Genomic DNA, 20,002 nt, shown 5'->3' on the forward strand with positions numbered 1-20,002 from the left:
GGGAAGAGAGCCCCCTGGGAAAGAATCTGTGGCCTCCCTCTCCAGGAAAAGCGCCCAGCCCTTCCCCCATACTGCAGCCTGGGAGAAGGGTCATCCCACTGAGGACCGTCACTGAGGGCCCCGGAGGAGAAAGAGTTCAGGAAGTGCACCTTTTCTTTAGGAGGGTGAGGGAAGAGAGCCCCTTAAGACAGGAGAAAGGGGACACTTCAGAAAGGTGGGTATCCCCCATCCTTCCGCAACAGGCAGGTAAAAATCGACAGCTGGGGCTTAAGGGCCACCCGGGAGCTGGGATGATAGATGAACACCGGAGAAACCCCAAGCTTTGAGCAAAGGCATCTGAAAGGAGGGCGACAGCGCCCCCTGGAGGCGGATGCATGTCGAGTGTGCGCCCTGGCTCCCTCCCCTCCCCCGGGCTCAGGGCCCTTCCTCCCGCCGCGTGGCCCCTGCCCCTCAGCGGATGTAGACGCCTCGTCCCCAGCCCTCCAGCTCATTCTTGTTGCGCCCCAACACCGGACCCCCACCCTCAGCGCAGTAGCGGGCCTTATTCCGGCCCCGGTTCCGGTTGTCGGTCAGCTCTTCCTCATAGTCTTCATCCTCGTCCTCCCAGGATCCCTGTCGGGCTGGGGGGGTGCCGCCTCCTGCAGGGTCTCCGAGCCCTGGCCCCTCTGAGGGGTCCGTCTCCATGTCCACACATGAGTCTCCCAGCTCCGTGTAGGCAGAGTTTCGGCTGCCGGGGGTGTCGGCATCAAAAGTGTCTTGGCGGGACAGTGCCCGCAGCGTGCCCGCCCGGCCTGGTGGGTGGCTGCTTGGGTAAAGGCCTGGGGGCTGGCCCAGCTCCCCTGGGTACTCGTGCACGCTGCCGTGCTCCCCGGTGGCCCGTTCCAGCGGCTGGTCCCCGGAAGCAAGGTAGGGTCCCTGGTTAGCAGACGGACATCACACACCATGCAGATCAGGCAGGGGTGAGAAGAACACAACAAAGCAAGGCAGGTTAGTGACAGCCCGAAGACGGCCGGCCTGGGTGAAGGAGGGTGCTGGCTCTAGGGGAGGGGCCCCGGGGACAAGTGACTCTGGAGCCCAGCCAGAGGACAGACCTCAGGCCATTCGCGCCTCTCTCCAGACAGGGGACACCTGACCTTCAACAGATGTGAGGACACAGGAACTCTCAGGGCAACCATGGCCGACAGCCGTGAGCCATGAGTCACCACTTCCTCGGTGCGTGTCATTAATGCTATCTTGGGGTTAATCATCATTAACAGCTAAGTACTGAAACTCATTAGTGGCTGATTGGGTTAGTCATTGCCTTCAGTTTTCCAAATATATTAACAGGAGATTTCAGCTCAAACCTGCTGACCCTAGCTTCAACTCACAAGACCCCAATCTCAGACTTCCAGAACCCCATGCTTCCCCCACCATTCCCTAGTCAGATGACACGGTCTCCAAGGCTGATGGGATTCCTCCCTGGCCCCAACAAGGACTCAAAGCAGCAAGCTGGGGAAGGCTGCCGGGTTTCCCCCTCCTGCTGAAGATGAAGAGGTGGCTCAGTGCCCTCATCACCAAATGTCATGTGGCAGTGGGGCACAAGAGAGGTTCCAGTCCCTCCCCTGCCACTTCGAGCTGTGTGATCCTGAGCAAACGGTTCCCCTCTCTGTGGCCTCATTTCTTGGTTGTAGTTTGATGGGGCTTAGACCTGAGCAGCAGTTTCCAAACTGTTGCCTGGAGATCTGGGGTGGGGTGGGGAGGGCACAGAAGTGCTTCAGGGGTCCCCATGGAGGTGGAGGGGAGGCCATTCTCCTGGCTTCCTCACAGGGCAGAGCAAGGATGCGTTATCTGCATCCTCAGCTTCCACATAAGATTCATTGAACAAATGGGTTGTGTTGCTGAAAACAAATTTGAAAGCTACAGTCTAGAATGATTTCATGGGTTTCTTCTGGCTCTCACCTAGAACCTTATACTTAATGGTGTGCAATCAAGAGACGGGCTGTGGCTTGCTCGGAAGGAGGGCAAGGCAGGCTGGGCTCCCATGGGAGGGCCTTTCCTGGACTCTTTAACTGGGAGAATGGTGGAAGGCTCAGCATCAAGTCACAGAAGATTCCACATTCTGGGTCCCTCTTGAGGGACCTTGAGGAGTCAGGGTTCCAGGGAGGGAGAGTCCGGGTTTAACAGCCCTCCTGGCTCTGAGGGCCCCTGCCCTGTTGGGTCTAAACAGGGTGTGGAGTCCAGCGGATGAGTGTACCAGTCTTCCTCGAACGTCCTTCCTAGTCCCTTGCCTTAAAAGGGCCCCCCATCAGGCCTGAGATCCAGCGGGCAGCAGATGCGGTCCTATGGTACCAGGCCCAGGAAGCCAGCACCGGAAGCCCCAGACCCATCAAAAACCACAGACACCAGAAGCCGCCGCTCACATTTTTTACAAAAGAAAGCTCTTCCCTTCCTCCTCCATGTTCCCTGCACTCCAGTTCTGACCCCTGAGCGGGAGGGAAGACGGGCAGAGCACCCACTACATGGCGTGTTCCTGCTCCTGGGGCACCGCGCTGCCCCGCTGCGAGGACTCCAGCCCGCCCCAGAAGCTGAGGTTTCTCCTGAGCGAGGTGAGCACCTGTACCTGGAGGTTGGAGACAGGGGCAGGGCTGGCAGCCAGGGCTGCGGTAGCCATGGTGCGGTTCAGCAGCGGGTTGGGTGGCGTGCTGCTGGGCGGGTGTGTGGCCTTCCAATAGGCTTCCAAGTACTCTGCCAGGTGCTCGCAGGCATCCTCCAACTGGTTCTCGTCCAAGATGATGTCAAACATTTCCTGTGGAGGCGGGGTTAGGGGGCGGGGCTGGGATGAGTGGGGCGTGGCCAAGGGGGTTGAGGGTGTGGCCTGGGTGCAGTGGGTAGAGTCAAGGGATTGAAGGACAAGGTTAAAAAGAGGCCTCTGGATGTGGAAGAAGGGAAGGAGGACTCTCAGATTAGCAGAACTGCAAGCCGTTTTGGCACACTGTCCAACTCCCTCGTTCTAGAGATAAGGCAACCAAGACTGGAGGGAGGGCTTGACTCTCCACGGAAAGGGTGCTTCTGGGGCTTGAACCCAGTCCTTGACTGACGGACCTGCGCTCCTCCCGGAAGACCAGTCTGCACCTACGGGCCTGACCCAGGTGTTCCTGGTCACTCTGTCTCTCGTGCAGGCCAGAGGAAACCAGGACAACCCAAGTGCCCTCCCTCCCTTCCCTTCCCCGGGACCTAGGCACTCACGGGGGGGCACTGCGCCAGCTTTTCCGAGGCCGCTATTTGGACGTTGAGGTGTTTGGACTGAGACTTCCCTCGGGACTTGATGAGCCTCTGAAGTACCTGGTTTGCAGAGGGACAAAAGGAAGAGGAGCTACAGACACTCAGGCAATGCGCCCAGTCGGAGAGGCAGGTCCTGGTTGCATCAGCATGGAGAGCCAGCGTTAGGGCCCTTGAATGCTCTATAACTCTCAGCCCTGGGCACCCCTGCAGAATTGACCTCAGCAGCCCTGTGTCTACCCTATGCAATGCTCAGGCTCTCTCCTGGTCTCATGCCCGCCTTCCTTAGGGGCTATATGAAGGGTACTGATTCTCCTTCCCAACTTCTCTAACCTTGTTTATAGGCCCGCCCACCCTCCTTTTTTTTTTTTAAATAAGTTTTGCTCTGTCACCCAAGCTAGAGTGCAATGGTGCGATCTTGGCTGACCTCAACCTCCACCTCCCGGATTCTCCTGCCTCAGCCTCCCAAGTAGCTGGGATTATAGGCACCCACCACCACACCCAGCTAATTTTTTTGGTATTTTTAGTAGAGATGGGGTTTTACCATGTGGTCTTAAACTGCTGACCTCGGGTGATCTACCCACCTTGGACTCACAAAATGCTGGGATTATAGCGTGAGCCACCACGCCCGGCCTTTTTTATTTTAGAGGCTGGTTCTCGCTCTGTCGCCCAGGCTGAAGTGCAGCGGCGTGCTCATAGTTCACTATACCCTGGGCTCCCAGGCTCAAATGAGCCTACAGCCTAGCCTCCTGAGTAACTAGGGCTACAGGCACATGCCACTATACTCTGCTAACTTTTTTTTAAAAATTTTTATAGAAACAGGGTCTTATTACATTACCCAGGCTGGTCTCAAACTCCTGGCCTCAAGTGATCTGCTTGCCTCAGCCTCTAAAAGTGCTGGGATTATAGGCGTGAGCCACTGAGCCAGCCACACCCTCCATATTAACAACAGCAAACAGTCTTCCTGTGTGGGGCACTTGCTACAGACCAGCATTATTCTGTGCTTTTTTTTTTTTTTTTTTTTTTTAGATGGAGTTTCGCTCTTGTTACCCAGGCTGGAGTGCAATGGCGCGATCTCGGCTCACTGCAACCTCTGCCTCCTGGTTTCAGGCAATTCTCCTGCCTCAGCCTCCTGAGTAGCTGGGATTACAGGCACGTGCCACCATGCCCAGCTAATTTTTTGTATTTTTGGTAGAGACGGGGTTTCACCATGTTGACCAGGATGGTCTTGATCTCTTGACCTTGTGATCCACCCGCCTCGGCCTCCCAAAGTGCGGGGATTACAGGCGTGAGCCACCATGTCCAGCCCTATTCTGTGCTTTTCACATATCAAGTTAGTCCTGACAACAACGCTGTCAGGTAGCTACTATTATTATTCTCATCTCAACAACGTCAAAAATTATAATAATGCAAAACCTGGAACTAATCATGAGGAACAATCACACAAACTCACACTGAGGGACAGACAGTCTATAAAATAGCTGACCCATACTCTCCCTAAACATCAGTGTCGTGAAAATTCAAGAAAGGCTGGGGAACCCTTCCAGATTAAAGAAAACTAGGCCGGGCGTGGTGGCTCACACCTATAATTCAGCACTTTGGGAGGCTGAGGTGTGAGCCCAGGAGTTTGAGGCCAGCCTGGGCAACCTGGCGAAATCCCACCTCTAGAAAAAAAATATAAAATTTAGCCAGGTGTGGTGGTGTGCACCTGTGGTCTCAGCTACTAAGGAAACTGAGGTACGAGGATCCCTTGAGCCCAGGAGGTTGACTGTGAGCCGAGATCACCAAACACAGTGGCTCATGCCTGTTACGCAGCACTTTGGGAGGCTGAGGCGGGTGGATCACCTGAAGCCAGGAGTTCAAGACCAGCCTGGCCAACATGGTGAAACCCTGTCTCTACTAAAATATAACAATAAAATATTAGCTGGGTATGGTGGCACACACCTGTAGTCCCAGCTACTCTGAAGGCTGAGGCATGAAATCACTTGAACTCGGGAGGCAGAGGTTGAGGTGAGCCAAGACTGTGCCACTGCACTCCAGCCTGGGCAACAGAACAAGACTCCGTCTTTAAAAAAAAAAAAAAAAAAAAAAAAAAGTCACCTGGGCACGGTGGCTCAGACCTATAATCCTAGCACTTTGGGAGGACTAGGTCAGGAGTTTGAGAACATGGTGAAACTCCGTCTCTACTAAAAATACAAAAATTAGCTGGGCGTGGTGGTGCGTGCCTGTAATCCCAGCTACTCAGGAGGCTGAGGCAGGAGAATCGCTTGAACCTAGGAGGCAGAGGTTGCAGTGAGCAGAGATCATGCCACTACACTCCAGCCTGGGCAACAGAGAGAGATTCTGTCTCAAAAAAATAAAAATAGGCCGGGCGCAGGGGCTCAAGCCTGTAATCCCAGCACTATGGGAGGCCGAGGTGGGTGGATCACGAGGTCAATAGATCGAGACCATCCTGGTCAACATGGTGAAACCCCCATCTCTACTAAAAATACAAAAAATTAGCTGGGCATGGTGGCTCGTGCCTGTAATCCCAGCTACTCAGGAGGCTGAGGCAGGAGAATTGCCTGAACCCAGGAGGCGGAGGTTGCGGTGAGCCAAGATCGCGCCATTGCACTCCAGCCTGGGTAACAAGAGCGAAACTCCGTCTCAAAAAAAAAGGAAAAAAAAAAAAGAGAGAGATCGAGACCATCCTGGTCAACACGGTGAAACCCTGTCTCTACTAAAAATACAAAAAATTAGCTGGGTATGGTGGCACGTGCCTGTAATCCCAGCTACTCAGGAGAATTGCCTGAACCCAGGAGGCGGAGGTTGTGGTTAGCCGAGATCGCGCCATTGCACTCCAGCCTGGGTAACAAGAGTGAAACTCCACCTCAAAAAATAAAAAATAGAAAATAAACTGCTGGGCGCGGTGGCTCAAGCCTGTAATCCCAGCACTTTGGGAGGCCGAGGCGGGTGGATCACGAGGTCAAGAGATCGAGACCATCCTGGTCAACATGGTGAAACCCCGTCTCTACCAAAAATACAAAAAATTAGCTGGGCATGGTAGCGCGTGCCTGTAATCCCAGCTACTCAGGAGGCTGAGGCAGGAGAATTGCCTGAACCCAGGAGGCAGAGGTTGCGGTGAGCCGAGATCGCGCCATTGCACTCCAGCCTGGGTAACAAGAGCGAAACTCCCTCTCATAAAAAAAAAATAATAAAAAAAATAAAAATAAAAATAAAAGTAAACACACGATCCTAGGTTGGATTGGGGGAAATGCTGCCATAAAGGGCATTCTACACCAGGCGCTGTGGCTCACATCCGTCATCCCACCACTTTGGGAGGCAGAGGCAGGTGGATCCCCTGAGGTCAGGAGTTTGAGACCAGCCTGGCCAACACGGTAAAACCCCATCACTACTTAAATACAAAACTTAGCTGGGCATGGTGGCAGCCTCCTGTAATCCCAGCTACTCAGGAGGCTAAGGTAGGAAAATTGCTTGAACCCAGGAGGCGGAGGTTGCCGTGAGCCAGGATCACATTACTGTACTCCAGCCTGGGCAACAGAGTGAGACTCTATCTCAAAAAAAAAAAAAAAAAAAAAGAGGTTCAGTAACTGGTCCAGGGAGCTGACCTCATGGGATGCAATCACGGGATGGTAACAGTTACCATGACTGGCTGCCATCATAAATGAGAGAATATACTGGGCTCCTTACACCAATCCGCTCAACAATAACAAAAGAGAGGGATTATAACCACTTTATAGGTGAAGAAATGGAGGATCAGAGGCTAAATAATTCCCCCAAGATCCAAGTTCAGTAAGAAACAACCAACAACAATAAATAAATACGTAAACCAATCAAAGCTAGAATTTTAAGCCCATGCTGTCTTCTGACTTCAAATCCTTCACCTCAACTCTTCCTCCATGCTCCTCAGATCCCCACTGGCATCTAGAAGGGAAAGTTAATGGTGCTGCAATACAACCAAGAAGTAAGGCAGCCTTCCTACCGGTTTCCCCGCCATCAAAGTCCAAATGAGGACACTGTAGCCAAAAGGGCTGATACCAACAGAGGAAAGCAGCCTGGGCAACACATCTAGACCCCATCTTTAAAACCTAAAAATAAAAATATTAGCCAGGCATGGTGGTAGACACCTGCAGTCCCAGCTACTTGGGAGGCAGACGTGGGAGGATTGCTTTAGCCCAGGAGGCAGAGGCTACATTAACCATGATCACACTACTGCCTTCCAGCCTGGGTGACAAAGTGTGACCCTGACTTTCAAAAAAGAAAGGAAAGAAGAAGGAAGAAGAAGATGAGGAGGAGGAGGAGGAGGAGAAGATCTCCCAAGTGCCAAGTAGCTGGGTGGCGCTGGAACGACAGCACAGAATCCTTTCGGTCCCGGGGAGGGAGGTCAATCAGAGCGGAGGCAGGGGACTGGGCTGCATGCCCCTAATAATAGTGAATAATAGCTAATGTTGTATCAGACCATTTGCTAAGTGCTATACATTCATACGAGGTTGAAACACTTGCCAATACAAAAGAGCTTTACAGAAAAGGAAACTTAAGACGAGGGCAGATTAAGTCACACAATTAGTAAGCAGTGGAGCTGGGATTTAATCCCAAGCAGCCCGACTCCAGAGCACTCCTCTTAAAGCGCGCTGTCCTGGCCAGGGTCAGGCTCCTGCACCCACCTTGGGAGAGGTGATCTTGATGTAAACAATGATGGGGGCCAGCGAGGTCTTGGACAGCTGGGCTGGGTGATTGATGGTGTCAGCATCCAAAGCGACCAACTGAAGGGTCCGGGCCAGCTCGAAGATTCGCTCGATTTCACTCTGCACCTCAGCTGGGGGCAGGGAGTCATGTGGATGGGGGAATGTCAGGCTGCCTCCCAGGAGGTGGTGGGTGGAGGGAACTCTTCTAGAGATGGTCCCACCCACTACCTCCCAGCCCTCCCACAGCCGGGGAGTGAAGACGGCAGCGGTGGGCTCACCCAGGCTGGAGCGTGTGTTAGAACGCTCGATGATGATGTGCTTGCTGGGGTTGTTGAGAACCGAGCGCTTAGCCAGGGAAATGTCTGCCGTCACACGAGTGATGGAGATCCTGGGGAATGGGGCAAGAGGGGAGTCAGGGGTCAGGGTGGGCTGGAATGCCCTGCCCACTCCCCAGTTCCAGGACCGCCTTCTGTTCCTCAGTCCAAGAGTGTCAGGACTGTGATCTGAGGCATCCTGCCCACCTCAGCAGCACAGAGCCACGGCAGGTGTGGGAAGCAGCTCCCGGGCTCTTACCTGCCATCAAACCGATGCTTCAAGAAGTCAAATAAGGCTTTCTGCATCATGTCTGTAACCTGGGGGTGGAGGTGTGTGGGGAGGGGTGGAGGAGAAAGCAAGCATTTAAAGCCACTCAGAGTCCAAGCAGCTGAGTATTTGTACCCTCATGTTCCACTTTCTTCTGAACAAGCCTCTATGGAGGATGGCGGGTGGGGGTCTGGGTGTGAGGGGTCTGCATTGGGATCTCTGATTCCAAAGATCCCTGTAAGTGGCATCTCTGGGGGTTTCTTTGGGGGACGAGGCTCCTCTGTGTGGGTCTTCCCATGGGCTGGGCCCCCTGGGGGTTTTCTCTGAAGGTCTGTAGCCCTCCGGGGAGGATGCCCTGGGGATCTGGATCCTTCTAGAGGATGTCTCTGGGGTCTGAAGATCTTTCTACGGTCCCTCTGCATGCACTCCCCTCTAGGGGGTCCTACCTCGTAGCCCTTGAGCGACGGTCCCACCAGGATGATGGGCCTCATGGAAGGCACCACGTCATAGGGGGGCACATGCTCTGTCTGGTGGGGAAGCAGGGAGGGGAAACCCCAGAGTGGAGATGACATCAGATCCTCTCCCCCAGACTCCAGGCTCCCCCATGCAGCCTTCCCCCGCCCTTGTCCCAGAGCCCAGATGTGGGGATCAGGGTGGGGGTGGGGAGGGATGGCCAGGGAGAACCAGGAAGGGTGGGGGAAATCGGGGGCAGATATGGGAACGGGTGTTAGAAGGTCCCCCTAGCTCATCCCAGGGAGTGGGGAGGAGGACACAGAAAGCTGTGATACTCACCGACTTCTGCTTCTGTTTGGCTGGATCCAGAGATTGCCAAGAGAGGGAGGGGAAGGAGAGAGGGAAGGGGACCCAGGCAGGGGCAGAGGGCAAGGCAGGAGCCAGGACAAGAGAGGGTGGGAGAGCCAGGCAGACGAGGAGAGATAACAGGGCATGCGTGTTAGTGACAGACAGAGCCAGAGAGGGGGAACGGGACCCCACACCAAGGGGAAGCCAGAGATGGCCCTGGATCAGGGCTGGGAGCAGGACTCACAGTGAGTCCAGCAGATGTTGGACTATTCAGACATACCCTACCCTCTTCTGGGTCTTGGAAAAGAGCTGGAGAGGGTGGCAGCCCCTACCCTCGTGCCCATCTTCTGCCCCCAGTGCATGCCAACCTGCCCATTTTCAGGGTTCCCTTAACTGTCTTGCTCTGCAGCCAGCGAGCCCCCACCCACTATGTGCCCACCCAGAGAGTCAAAAAAGGACAAAGAAGGAATGCCATCCCGTTCCCTGCTTCACATGCTGGGTGCCAAAACCAGAACACGCCACTGGGATTGAGGGTAGAGGTCAGGGTCCATGACCACCAGACCCTGCTGCCCCAGGTGTGGGGGAGCAACCTTCCAAGGACAAAAACTACTCCTTCCTGGAGATGGGGCCAGGGTGGAGTTGTGTGTGGAGAGGGATGTGCCCACGCTACCCTTCCCTCCACCTCAGCAGGAAGCCCTGATGCCCACAGAACAGGCTAGTACCACATCTGAATCCATTACAGCCCCATCCCTCCACCAAAGTGCTGGCCCTGACTCCCCCACCTCTTGCAAGAACCCAGCGAGAATTACCTTCTTAAAGAAGGGGATGCGTTTGCCATGGGGTGGCGGGGTGGTGATACTGCTAACACTAGTCTTAGCAGAGCCACTCTGCTCGGCAAGCTCGGCCTCTTCCTCCTCTAACTCTAGGGGGTCTAGTTCAAAGGCTAAGTTAGTCACTTCATTACCTGGACCGGAGAGTCAGGAGAGAGGGAGGAGGGAGGCAAGGTGGGGAGAAGGAGTGAGATGAACATGGAGACACAAGTACAGAACGCAGGGATGGGGATGGGGAAAAAAGAAAGAAGAAGAAGTGAATGGAACAGGGCTGGGAGAAATGAATGGGGGGTAGGGCAGGGGAATCAGGCAGAGAGATGGAGCTACCAAAGAAAGGGGAGAGGAGAGACATGACAGGCCCAGCTTGGGGGTACCCTACTCTTCACAGAGGGGGACTCTGCATGTGTCTGGGTGACTCAGGATTGGGGTGCTTCCTACTGCAGGGAAATGAGGAGTCAGGGAGTGGGGAGACCACCCCGCCCAGGAGCTCCTCCCCAGCCCCCTGAATGGCGATGGCTCTTACCACTGGCAGGGGGCGTGGGGCGGCGGGTGCCAGTCACCACATCTCCCAGACTGGAAGTGGAGTTATCACCTGATTTGCTGTGTGGGCAGAGGAAAACGGAGCTTGTGAGCAAAGAGGTAGGAGTGGGGGTCTCATCCTCTCACAGGCGGCACCCCCAGAGGTGCTCCAGCCCCACTGGTGATACCACAGGCAGCTCTGTGCCCTCAAGGCCAGGGGCCGCCGTGGAGGCCTAGTCCACGCTGTGCGTGTGGCCTCTGCTGGGGTCGGCAGACCCCTCCCGCACCCCACCCAGACACCTGGAGCTTAGACGGTTCTGGCGCAGCTTCTGTTCTTGCAGCAGGCGAAGGCTGTCCAGTTTCACGGGGCTGGGGATGAAGCCAACCTCACAGCCCTCCTTCACCAGCCGCCCGATCCACCAGTCATTATTGTATTTCTGCAAAGAACATGGCGGGTGGGTGGAAAGACCAAGAGCGAAACTGGAGGCCCAGCTAGCAGTCACTCTCCAGGGGAACCACGCAGACTCGCCTCCCTCCCCAGGGGTGGCAGGTGAGAGGAACAGGTGAGGGCACCCTCAAAGATCCCCAGCCCTGGCTCCAGCCTCTGAGTTGAGCTGCCAATTCTCAGGACAACTCTGAGACCCGTATGCTGCCTGGCCAACGACCACCCGGCCCCCAGCCCAACACAATTCTAAGAGTCCTTCTCCCCATTACCCAGCCTACTCTAAAAATGTCACTGGAGTAAACGCAGGCACCAACATGTCCCGGGCACACCACCATGCCAGTTCAGGCCCCCCGACACACCCTCCCAACAACCTTTTAACCTAAGCATTACCACCCCATTTTTCCAGTAGAAAACTAAGCGGCTCAGAGAGGTGGAGAGATGTGTCTAAGGTCACACAGCAGATTCACCCCAGCTCTGCTTGGCTCAGAAGGCTTTGGTCCACTAGCACTCTGGCTGCCTATCTCCTGGCACCCACTCCCCGGCCTCCCTCCAGATACCTACCTCCTTGATGTGCAGGAAGTCTTTGGGCTCGAAGGTGATGGCCACTCCCTGCACGGGCACCTCATCCCCTGGAGATGGATTGTAGCCAACATTTGTCCGCACAGCAAATGCCACCGGCTTGGTCTAGAGGAAGCACACAGAGGAGGATGACGACTAGAGGGTAAACCACAATGTAATGTGCAACTTCTTGACGGGGTACTGGTTACTTGGATACGTGCTTTGTAATTGTTCATTATAACGTATATGGACACTCCTAGCACTTTGGGAGGCTGAGGCAGGTGGATCACCTGAGGTCAGGAGTCCACCAGCCTAACCAACATGGTGAAACGCCGTCTCTATCAAAAATACAAAATTAGCCAGGCATAGTGGTGCGTGCCTGTAATCCCAGCTATTTGGGAGGCTGAGGCAGAAGAATCGCTTCAACCTAGGAAGCGGAGGTTGCAGTGAGGGTCGTGGCGGGTCGTGTCACTGCACTCCCGCCTAGGTGACAGAGCAAGACTCCATCTCAAAACAACAACAACAACAAAATGTATACTGACACTTTGGGAGGCCAAGGTAGGTAGATCACTTGAGACCAGGGGTTTGAGACCAGCCTGGCCAATATGGTGAAACCCCATCTCTACTAAAAATACAAAAATTAGACGGGCGTCGTGGCAGGCGCCTGTAATCCCAGCCATTTGGGAGGCTGAGGCAGGAGAATCACTTTAACTCAGAAGGTGCAGGTTGCAATGAGCTGAGATGGCGCCACTGCACTCCAGCCTGGGTGACAGAGTGAGACTTGGTCAAAAAAAAAAAAAAAGAAAGAAAGAAAGAAAGAAATTTTTAGTACTTATCAAGCCCTTATTATGTGTGGAAACAATATAATAACAGGTACTTTTTTTTTTTTTTTTTTTTGAGACGGAGTTTCGCTCTTGTTACCCAGGCTGGAGTGCAATGGCACGATCTTGGCTCACCGCAACCTCCGCCTCCTGGGTTCAGGCAATTCTCCTGCCTCAGCCTCCTGAGTAGCTGGGATTACAGGCACGCGCCAAGATGCCCAGCTAATTTTTTGTATTTTTAGTAGAGACTGGGTTTCACCATGTTGACCAGGATGGTCTCGATCTCTTGACCTCGTGATCCACCTGCCTCGGCTTCCCAAAGTGCTGGGATTACAGGCTTGAGCCACCGCGCCTGGCCAATAACAGGCACTTATTATACTTATGAATCCTGTATAAGGAGGCAGGGATGTCAGCCCACACTGTGCAGGTGGAGGACCAAGGAACAAGGTTCAGGGGTGCTAGGAGGTGGCTGGGTCAAGACTGGACCCCGGGTCTGTACAGGCTCTCGCTAAGGCCCAGGGCTGGGGGAGTAATACAGCATAGCCGCTCTCCACATTCTTCTCACCTTGGCCTTCTCGAGCTGCGCTAATGCCTGGCGCTCTGCTTCCTTCCTTAAGGCTTCCCGGTCCTCCTCCAGAGACACATCAGAGTCCGACGGGCGGCTGGTATAGGACTCCGCTGAGCCCTGAAAACAGACAGAGCCAGCTCAGGGCCTGTGCTGCTTCCCCCAGCTCTTGGGCCTGGGAAGGCATGGAGGTGTCACCGTCATGGATGCCTCACGTCTCAGCCAGCCCAGCATGACACCAAAAGAACTAGGAGAAGGTGGTATTAGGTGGAAGGGACCAGGAGCTGAGATTTCTCAGGCCCCTGGGGAAAGTGTGGCCCTAGTGAGGGTGACAGCAGCAAGCAGGAGATGAAGGCAGGCCCAAGGACAGCTGCTTGGGGCCCAGGGAGGGGTGGGAACCTGATAGGGGCACAAGGCAAGGGAGGAATGCCAGGGACGAGTCTCCACTCCCATTGCTCCTTCCCTCCCCTGCCCCCAGCACCCACTGAGATAGACTCAGCCGAGATCCAGCCGTGTCCATGCCAGGTACTGCAGCTACCAGCTTCGGCCTGAGCTCTGAACTCAGCCGTGGATGGCCTGCCGCATGATGGGGCCACCACAGAGTTCACCAGCTTCTGCTCAAGGGTAGAGGGAGATAGAGTCCTACCTCCCCTGCTCCTCTAGTTGGCACTGCCAGAATCAGGCTTCACCACCTACAGCCCCAAGCCTCAGGCTCTCCTAGGACACGAGAGAATCCAAGATTCCCAGGTTGGCGCAGACCAAAGAGGCACGTGAAGAGCAGGATATGGGACAGGCCTTTCCCCAAGATGAGGGCTGCTGGGTGCCAGGCAGCTGGCTTTGACCACAGTGACCAACCCAGAGCACAAGGAACTCCTTTAGGGACGCACACGTATGTGTAAGACACGTGTAGCCCATACAGACCTGGTAGTGGGACTGCATGTGCCGATGCGTGTGTGTGCGGGGATGTGCTCTATACATGGCTGCGAATGACTGTGTGCATACAGCCACGTGGGTGTATTGGGGGAGGGGCTCCCAGACATCCGCGTCCCTGAGGGAGGGGGACAGGCGAGGGCAGGAGGCATGGATTTGTGTGACTATGCGGGTGGTGTTGGACAGGGCGTAGGAGGTCATGTGGGGAAAGAGGTAGACTGCAGAGATGTAGGGGTTCTTTCCTGAGGGCATGAAAGAGTCACTTGGCCAGGAATGTCCATGAGTTTGACAAGGAGGGGTCCTGGGAAAGAGAGAAGACAAAGTCCCACCTCTCCCCAGGGGCCCCAGGTCATCAGCTGGTGCAGTTGCCAATCCCTTTCCCAGTCAAATCAGGAAAATGGGAGACTGGGGGGAGAAGGGTTGGGGTGGGTGGGGGTCACTAATAGAAGCAGGGAAAGAGGCAGGAAGGAGGGAAAGAAAACCAGCGTAGCTTCCACTCTCCGCCCTGATGGGCGCACACAGAGTCAAAGAGCCAGGGAAACAGCACGGAGACAGACTAGCAGAAAAGCACTCACTGACCCCAGTACACAAGCAGGCGCACGCTCACGCGCACACAGGTACGTACACACACATAGACACACACATATGCAGACTCACATGCACACACAGACACACACACGTACAGGTAGACACACAGGCACACGCAGGCACACACACACACACACACCGACACACGTATATGTAGACACATGCACGCACACGTACACACACGCATATCAGAAATGGCAGGAGACAGGACACAGTGAGGAGGCATGGAGACAGGCTGGAGCAAAGGCCGCCCTCCGCCAGCCTTCCTAAGAGCCTGTCCTACCCGCTGCCACCCCCGCTCCATCCCCAGCTCACCACCACCAGGGTCCGGCTGGGCACCTCCATCCCAGCGCCCTCAGTGCCTGGCCCTGCTGGCTCGGGGGGTGGCCCAAACTGCCTGTTCCCTCGGGGGCTCAGGTTACAAGCAGAGTTGCTACATGTGCAAACTGCTAGGGTATATTTAGCTCAGAGATGTGGCAAGGACTGCCCCCCCAGTCCCCACCACCTACTGGGGATCAGAGCTGGGGAGCTAAAAGGAGGCTGGGGTCTAATCCCCTGGGGTGGCAAACACTGAAGGAACCAAGATCCTTTTCTGCCAAGAGGGGCAATAAAAGCACAGCGGCATCCTTGCTAGCGCTGGCCAAGTCCTGCAACAGGAGGGATGAGGGAGTGATTGAAGAAAGGACTTCCTGTCTGTTCCTATACTTAGAAAAGGCTAGAATGAAGGCTCCCCTTCCTGAACCTCCCAAGTCTGACTGAGGCACACATGTGCCAAGTGCTGTAGAGACAGAAGAATCGGAGAAAAGGGCATCACTCTAATCAGTAGTGGCTCTGCCTGGCATCACCCTCACTCCTGGCCCAAGGTGGAGGGGAGGGGCTCATCACCCGGGGACCCCTCCTCTCTTCTGTCCTCTGCCCTCGCGTGCCCTGCCCATTTCCTCTTCAATGCACGCCTTTTCCTTGTCTAATCCCAAGCCCCTCTCGCCTTTTTTGGGTACCAGGCTTCGGTGAGATGCTAAGTAGTCATAGCAACCACATGCCTCTCTGCGTGCCTCACCCTGAGCTTAAGATGGCCCAGGGCTGACAGAGAGATGCGAACAGCCGCTTCCTGACTGAACGCAGGAGACCCCAGGAAGCTATTCTCACTTACACCCTTTCAGGCAGGGGTGCTAGGCTACAGTCTTCTCCATTATAAAATCAACAGCCACATGTCATAACCGCTCCCACCCTGCCACCATCACCCTTTCTCTGTGCTTCTTAGACAGTCATGTCTCGAGGCGAGGAGCGTGTTTCCCTGACCAGGGCCTCACCAGGACTACAGGGACCCAAACATCCTGGCTCTGCTTTTCCTAGGACCTGCCTCCACCCCACCCTGTCACAGATTCTGGGGGAGGACATGGAAGCAGACAGCCGGCAGGGGGAGTGGGTGACAGCCCGAAGCAAGCTAGAGGGAGGCAGGCCAGGCTGTCCCTGAATGAGATGACGCAGGCCAGCAGGCAGCAGGGGAAGGTGCCTGGTGCTGGGGGAGGGGCCGGGCAGGGGCGGGGGATGAGTGAGTGGGTGCAGCTGACAGTACATCCAGGAGAGGTCATGGGGTGTCAGGGTGATGGGGTGGCTCCAGGCAGGTGACAAATGGCACAGGGAAGGGTGGCTGGAGAATACCGCAGATCTGGCTCGCCAACGCTGGTCTCCACCAACCAGCCACCTCCCTCTTCTCCGCCCAGCCGTCCCATTACCTGGCGGACGAAGCTGTTGGATGTGGTATCCGAGGACGTGCTCCCATCCGACCGTTTGAATCGCCCTTTCCTCTTGCTGTATTTGCCCTGAAGAGGCCAGGAAAGGAACCAAGGGTAGAATCAGAAGGGCCCTTTCCCAACCCTCATCTTGCCAGCCCCACAGCTACAGCCAAGCCTGGGAACAGCATTCCCAGATCCGAACCGCCCCACCCCCAACCCCCTGCACCTTCTTCCCGAGGTGGTACAGCCCAAGGTGGGGTCTCCCATCCTCACAGAGAGGGCCCAGACCACAGTTAGGAGTGGGGACCAGTGCAAGAGGGTCCTAGGAGGCCCACATGGAAACCCCCAAACCAAGCCAGAGACACTGGGAATCGGGGAGGCGCGGAGAAGCTGGAGGTTCATTAGGCAGCAGAGCTAATTAAGATGCTGGGCAGGCTGCACAGGCCTCCCGAGGAAGGGAGAGGCAGCCAGCAGTGCTGGGGGTGGGGGTGGAGAGAGCGGGAAAGTCCCCCGCCCGCTCCGCAAGAGCAGAGCGGGGCTGTTTATGTTGGTGGCCCCCAGAGAGGAAGAACTGCCAACCCAGGGCCCAGCCTGGCTTCTCCCCGTGCCCAACTCTTCCCTTCGCTATTCAGAGTAGGGAGGGGATGACAGTTCCCTTGGAGACTCAGAGCCAGATTTCTGGGGAGGGAGTAGGGGCATGGAACTGTATTTGGAAAGTAAACATCCAGCCCGATCCCTGGCACCATGGAGCAGACTTTGCTCCCCACTCTCATCCCTTGCCCAGGCAGGACTTTTTCTCAGCTCCCTCTCCTCACAGTCACAGTAGCCACATTCCTCCCCAAGGGGGCAAGAGGGATCAAGCTGGTGCTGGGGGAGGGGCCACCTGTGGCCCCCAGCTGCCACTGCCCATGCCCCATGCCCATGGTACCCATCAGGCAACGTCGATCTAAATGTCCCTCGGCCCCACCCCACATGAGCCTAGGACACAGCCCCACAGATCCCTAGCGGGAAGGCTGGCTCAGCCTCACTGACCAGGCTCCTGGCTCAGGTGGAAGAAACACCACCTGAGCTTTCAGGAAGCAGCATGTTCAGGTTAAGGGCTTCAGGTATTTCCAGGCCTCCTGTAAGAGGATCTGCTTCTGGCCCTCCCCAGCTCACATGCATACACACAGTTGGCCTCAGCCCAGTCCAGAATGGGGAGAGTGAATGAAGGCTCAGGCTTCCAAGTCCCGGCCCTCAGTCTCCCACCTAGACTTTCTTTGGCCAAAGAACCTTAGAGGAGCCACAACCAGACTGGGGGTTGTGGCTGCTGGGATCAGAGTACAAGAAAGAGGATGGAAAATGGGAGAGGAGGGCACCTGGGGACCCTTGCAAGATCCTCCCCTCCCCACCTTTCTCTCAAACCACACATACACCCAAATTCTAGGCTTGACGCTCCCTACAAACCTAAGAGGATCTCCCAGTGAGTCCCAGACACCACCCTCCCCCCACCACCACGCTGGGCAAGGGAGTGGCACTCAGAGGGACAGGGGACAGCTGAAGGGAAGGCCTCAGTCAGCTGCCTCCCGAGTTCAAAGGGGCCCGGGATGGAGGAAGGTATTTTTAGGTCTGACTTGACCCCTCTACCTCCCCATCAACCACATTATCATGGTGGTTACAGCTGTGGCCACAGTAATAGAAGAGTTAATGCCACCCTTGGAGAAGGCGAGTCCCAAAGAAATCCCCTGGCACGACCATCCCAGGGCCTGCTGGTCACTCCATGGGAACCCAGTGCGCCCAAGAATGCCACTTCCTGGGGGTAACCCGGGGCATAGGAAAAGTGTGCGGGCCGGCATGGAGAAGCAGACCCCTCCCTCAGGTAAAACAGCTTTTCCCCATCCCGGACAGTGCGTTGGCAGCCATCCAACTTTCCAAACTTTGGAGGCGTTTTCGGGGCGGGGGTGGGGGGTGAGGAAAGTCAACGTGGGTGTGGGGGAAGGGAGCAGGTCCGACGTAGAGATGGAGCCCAGGTGGCTGGAAGGGGGCCTCGCCTGGAGCTGGCCCTTTCCCCACCCTCGAGAACCAGTGTTTTCGGCTTTGAAGGCCTGTTGGCATTTGGCACCACCCTCTGGCCATCTCCCCGTGCCACCTCCGCCCCACCCACACCCGCCTGGCGCCCCCGAGCGTGCTCTGCATCGCCCCCCTAGCCTGGCTGGCTTTCTAGCCTCCTCAACCGCCCCTTCGCAAGGCCCAGATCCTCCCCACCAGCACCCCCACGCTCAGCCCACTGAAGCCGGTGCCCAAGCGGCAGGAACCCTGACGCGGGGGAGAAGACGGCGAGGGTGACAGGCAGCCAACCCGCCCCCTCCCCGCTCTGCAGCATCGCCTCCCAGCCCCAGGCCCAGCGCCCATCAATCACAGCCTGCAAGGATGGGGGCCCGCAGGCATCCCTCTCCCCTCGGCGCCAGGCATAGAACCCCTTCCTCTCCCGCGCCTCTCGAGCCGACCCCTACACGGTCCACGGGAGCGGCCCCCTCCCTCGGGCCGGTCCACGACGCCTCACCTGCGGGCTGGGGTCGAAGACCTCCATGGGGATCTCCTGGGAGGGTGGGTAAGGGCCCCGGGACATGCTGGTCTTCTGGACCATGGAGAGGATCCTCCCCTCCCGCCGCCGGCCCGGCCCAGCCGGGCGCCCTCAGCGCATGGGAGAGGCCGTGGGAGCCGAGAACAGCGCGGCGCAGCCAGCACCCGGTGCAGCCACCCAGCCCGGCCTCCGGCTCCCTCCTTCCTGCCTTGCCTCGCTCCTCCCGCTCTCTCCACTGCCGCCGCCGCCTCTCCCGTAGGCTCAGCATCTCCCCGCACCCCTCCCTTGCTCCCTCCCTCCCTCCCTCCCTCCCTCCGCCCGCCCCGGCCCCGCCCCTCGCAGCCCCTCCGCCGCCTCCGCGCACCCGAAGGGCTGGCGGCCGCCGGGATGCTAGCCCCTCCTGGCTCTAGGGGGCCGCAGGTGGGCCTCAAACTGGCCGCGGCGTTCAGGCGGCCCGCGGGGGCGGGAAGGGAGAAATCAGGCGTGGAACTTGGGGGTTGGGTGGGGGGCGGTCTACCGGCGGATGCCGAGCGCTGATGGGGGTGCAGCACGGATTGGCATGGCTGGCACCGCCCCCTTTTGTCCCAAACCGCTCTTCCTGCGGGTCTCTCCAACCCACTCCAGCTTGGACTACCGGAACTTCCCGGTCCCTGTGATCCTGGGACCTGGCTTTAACTCCTTTCTCCCCAGTGTGGGGCCCAGGCTGCCTCAAACCAAACAGAAAAGCCTCTCCCCGCCAACATGGCTCTGGGGCTGCTGGTGGGAGGCTGAGGCTAAGATGGGGAGGGTGTCCAACAGAGACAGCAAAAGAAATCCCAGAGGTCCAGGAGTTCTGCCTTAATCAGTCACTAGGATACATCCCCCTGCCCCCTGCCCCTGCTCTTCCAAAAGGCCAGGAATGGGACTGGGTGAGGTCCCTGCTCTTGGAAGAGAAAAGAGGAAGAAATATGGAGCTGAGAGCAGAGGCTGCTCAAATCCGATCTCATGACCTTTGACCTAGAGTTGCTCCACCTTTACCCCTGATTTAGGGACAAACATCCAAGGTCTGGACTCCACCCACCATGACTGGTAGAGAGAAGATGAATAGGAGATTCTGGGCAACAGACCTTGGTGCCAATTTG

At 56.5% G+C, this 20,002-nt stretch overlaps 1 protein-coding gene across 4 annotated transcripts in view; it reads right to left on the minus strand.

Annotated features, from left to right (window-relative positions):
* CACNB1 (calcium voltage-gated channel auxiliary subunit beta 1) overlaps positions 1–19,149 on the minus strand; it is a 20,109-nt gene extending 960 nt beyond the window's left edge. The window contains exons 1-14 of one of the 4 annotated variants that reach the window (XM_003931188.4): positions 18,861–19,149; positions 16,319–16,405; positions 13,065–13,184; positions 11,682–11,804; positions 10,976–11,112; positions 10,680–10,756; positions 9,318–9,337; positions 8,972–9,052; positions 8,517–8,575; positions 8,222–8,331; positions 7,923–8,074; positions 3,226–3,321; positions 2,600–2,785; positions 1–915 (exon numbers count right to left, since the gene is read on the minus strand). The exon at positions 1–915 is cut by the window's left edge and continues 960 nt beyond it. In XM_003931188.4, the coding sequence (XP_003931237.1) occupies positions 451–915; positions 2,600–2,785; positions 3,226–3,321; positions 7,923–8,074; positions 8,222–8,331; positions 8,517–8,575; positions 8,972–9,052; positions 9,318–9,337; positions 10,680–10,756; positions 10,976–11,112; positions 11,682–11,804; positions 13,065–13,184; positions 16,319–16,405; positions 18,861–18,944 (1,797 nt within the window). In that variant the 5' untranslated portion in view covers positions 18,945–19,149 and the 3' untranslated portion in view covers positions 1–450. The other 3 variants (XM_010341811.3, XM_010341812.2, XM_003931189.3) reach the window with 3 other exon arrangements.
* Between the last annotated feature and the right edge of the window lie 853 nt (positions 19,150–20,002).

This window comes from Saimiri boliviensis, chromosome 17 (genome assembly GCF_048565385.1).
Source record: "Saimiri boliviensis isolate mSaiBol1 chromosome 17, mSaiBol1.pri, whole genome shotgun sequence".
Classification (NCBI taxonomy): domain Eukaryota; kingdom Metazoa; phylum Chordata; class Mammalia; order Primates; family Cebidae; genus Saimiri; species Saimiri boliviensis.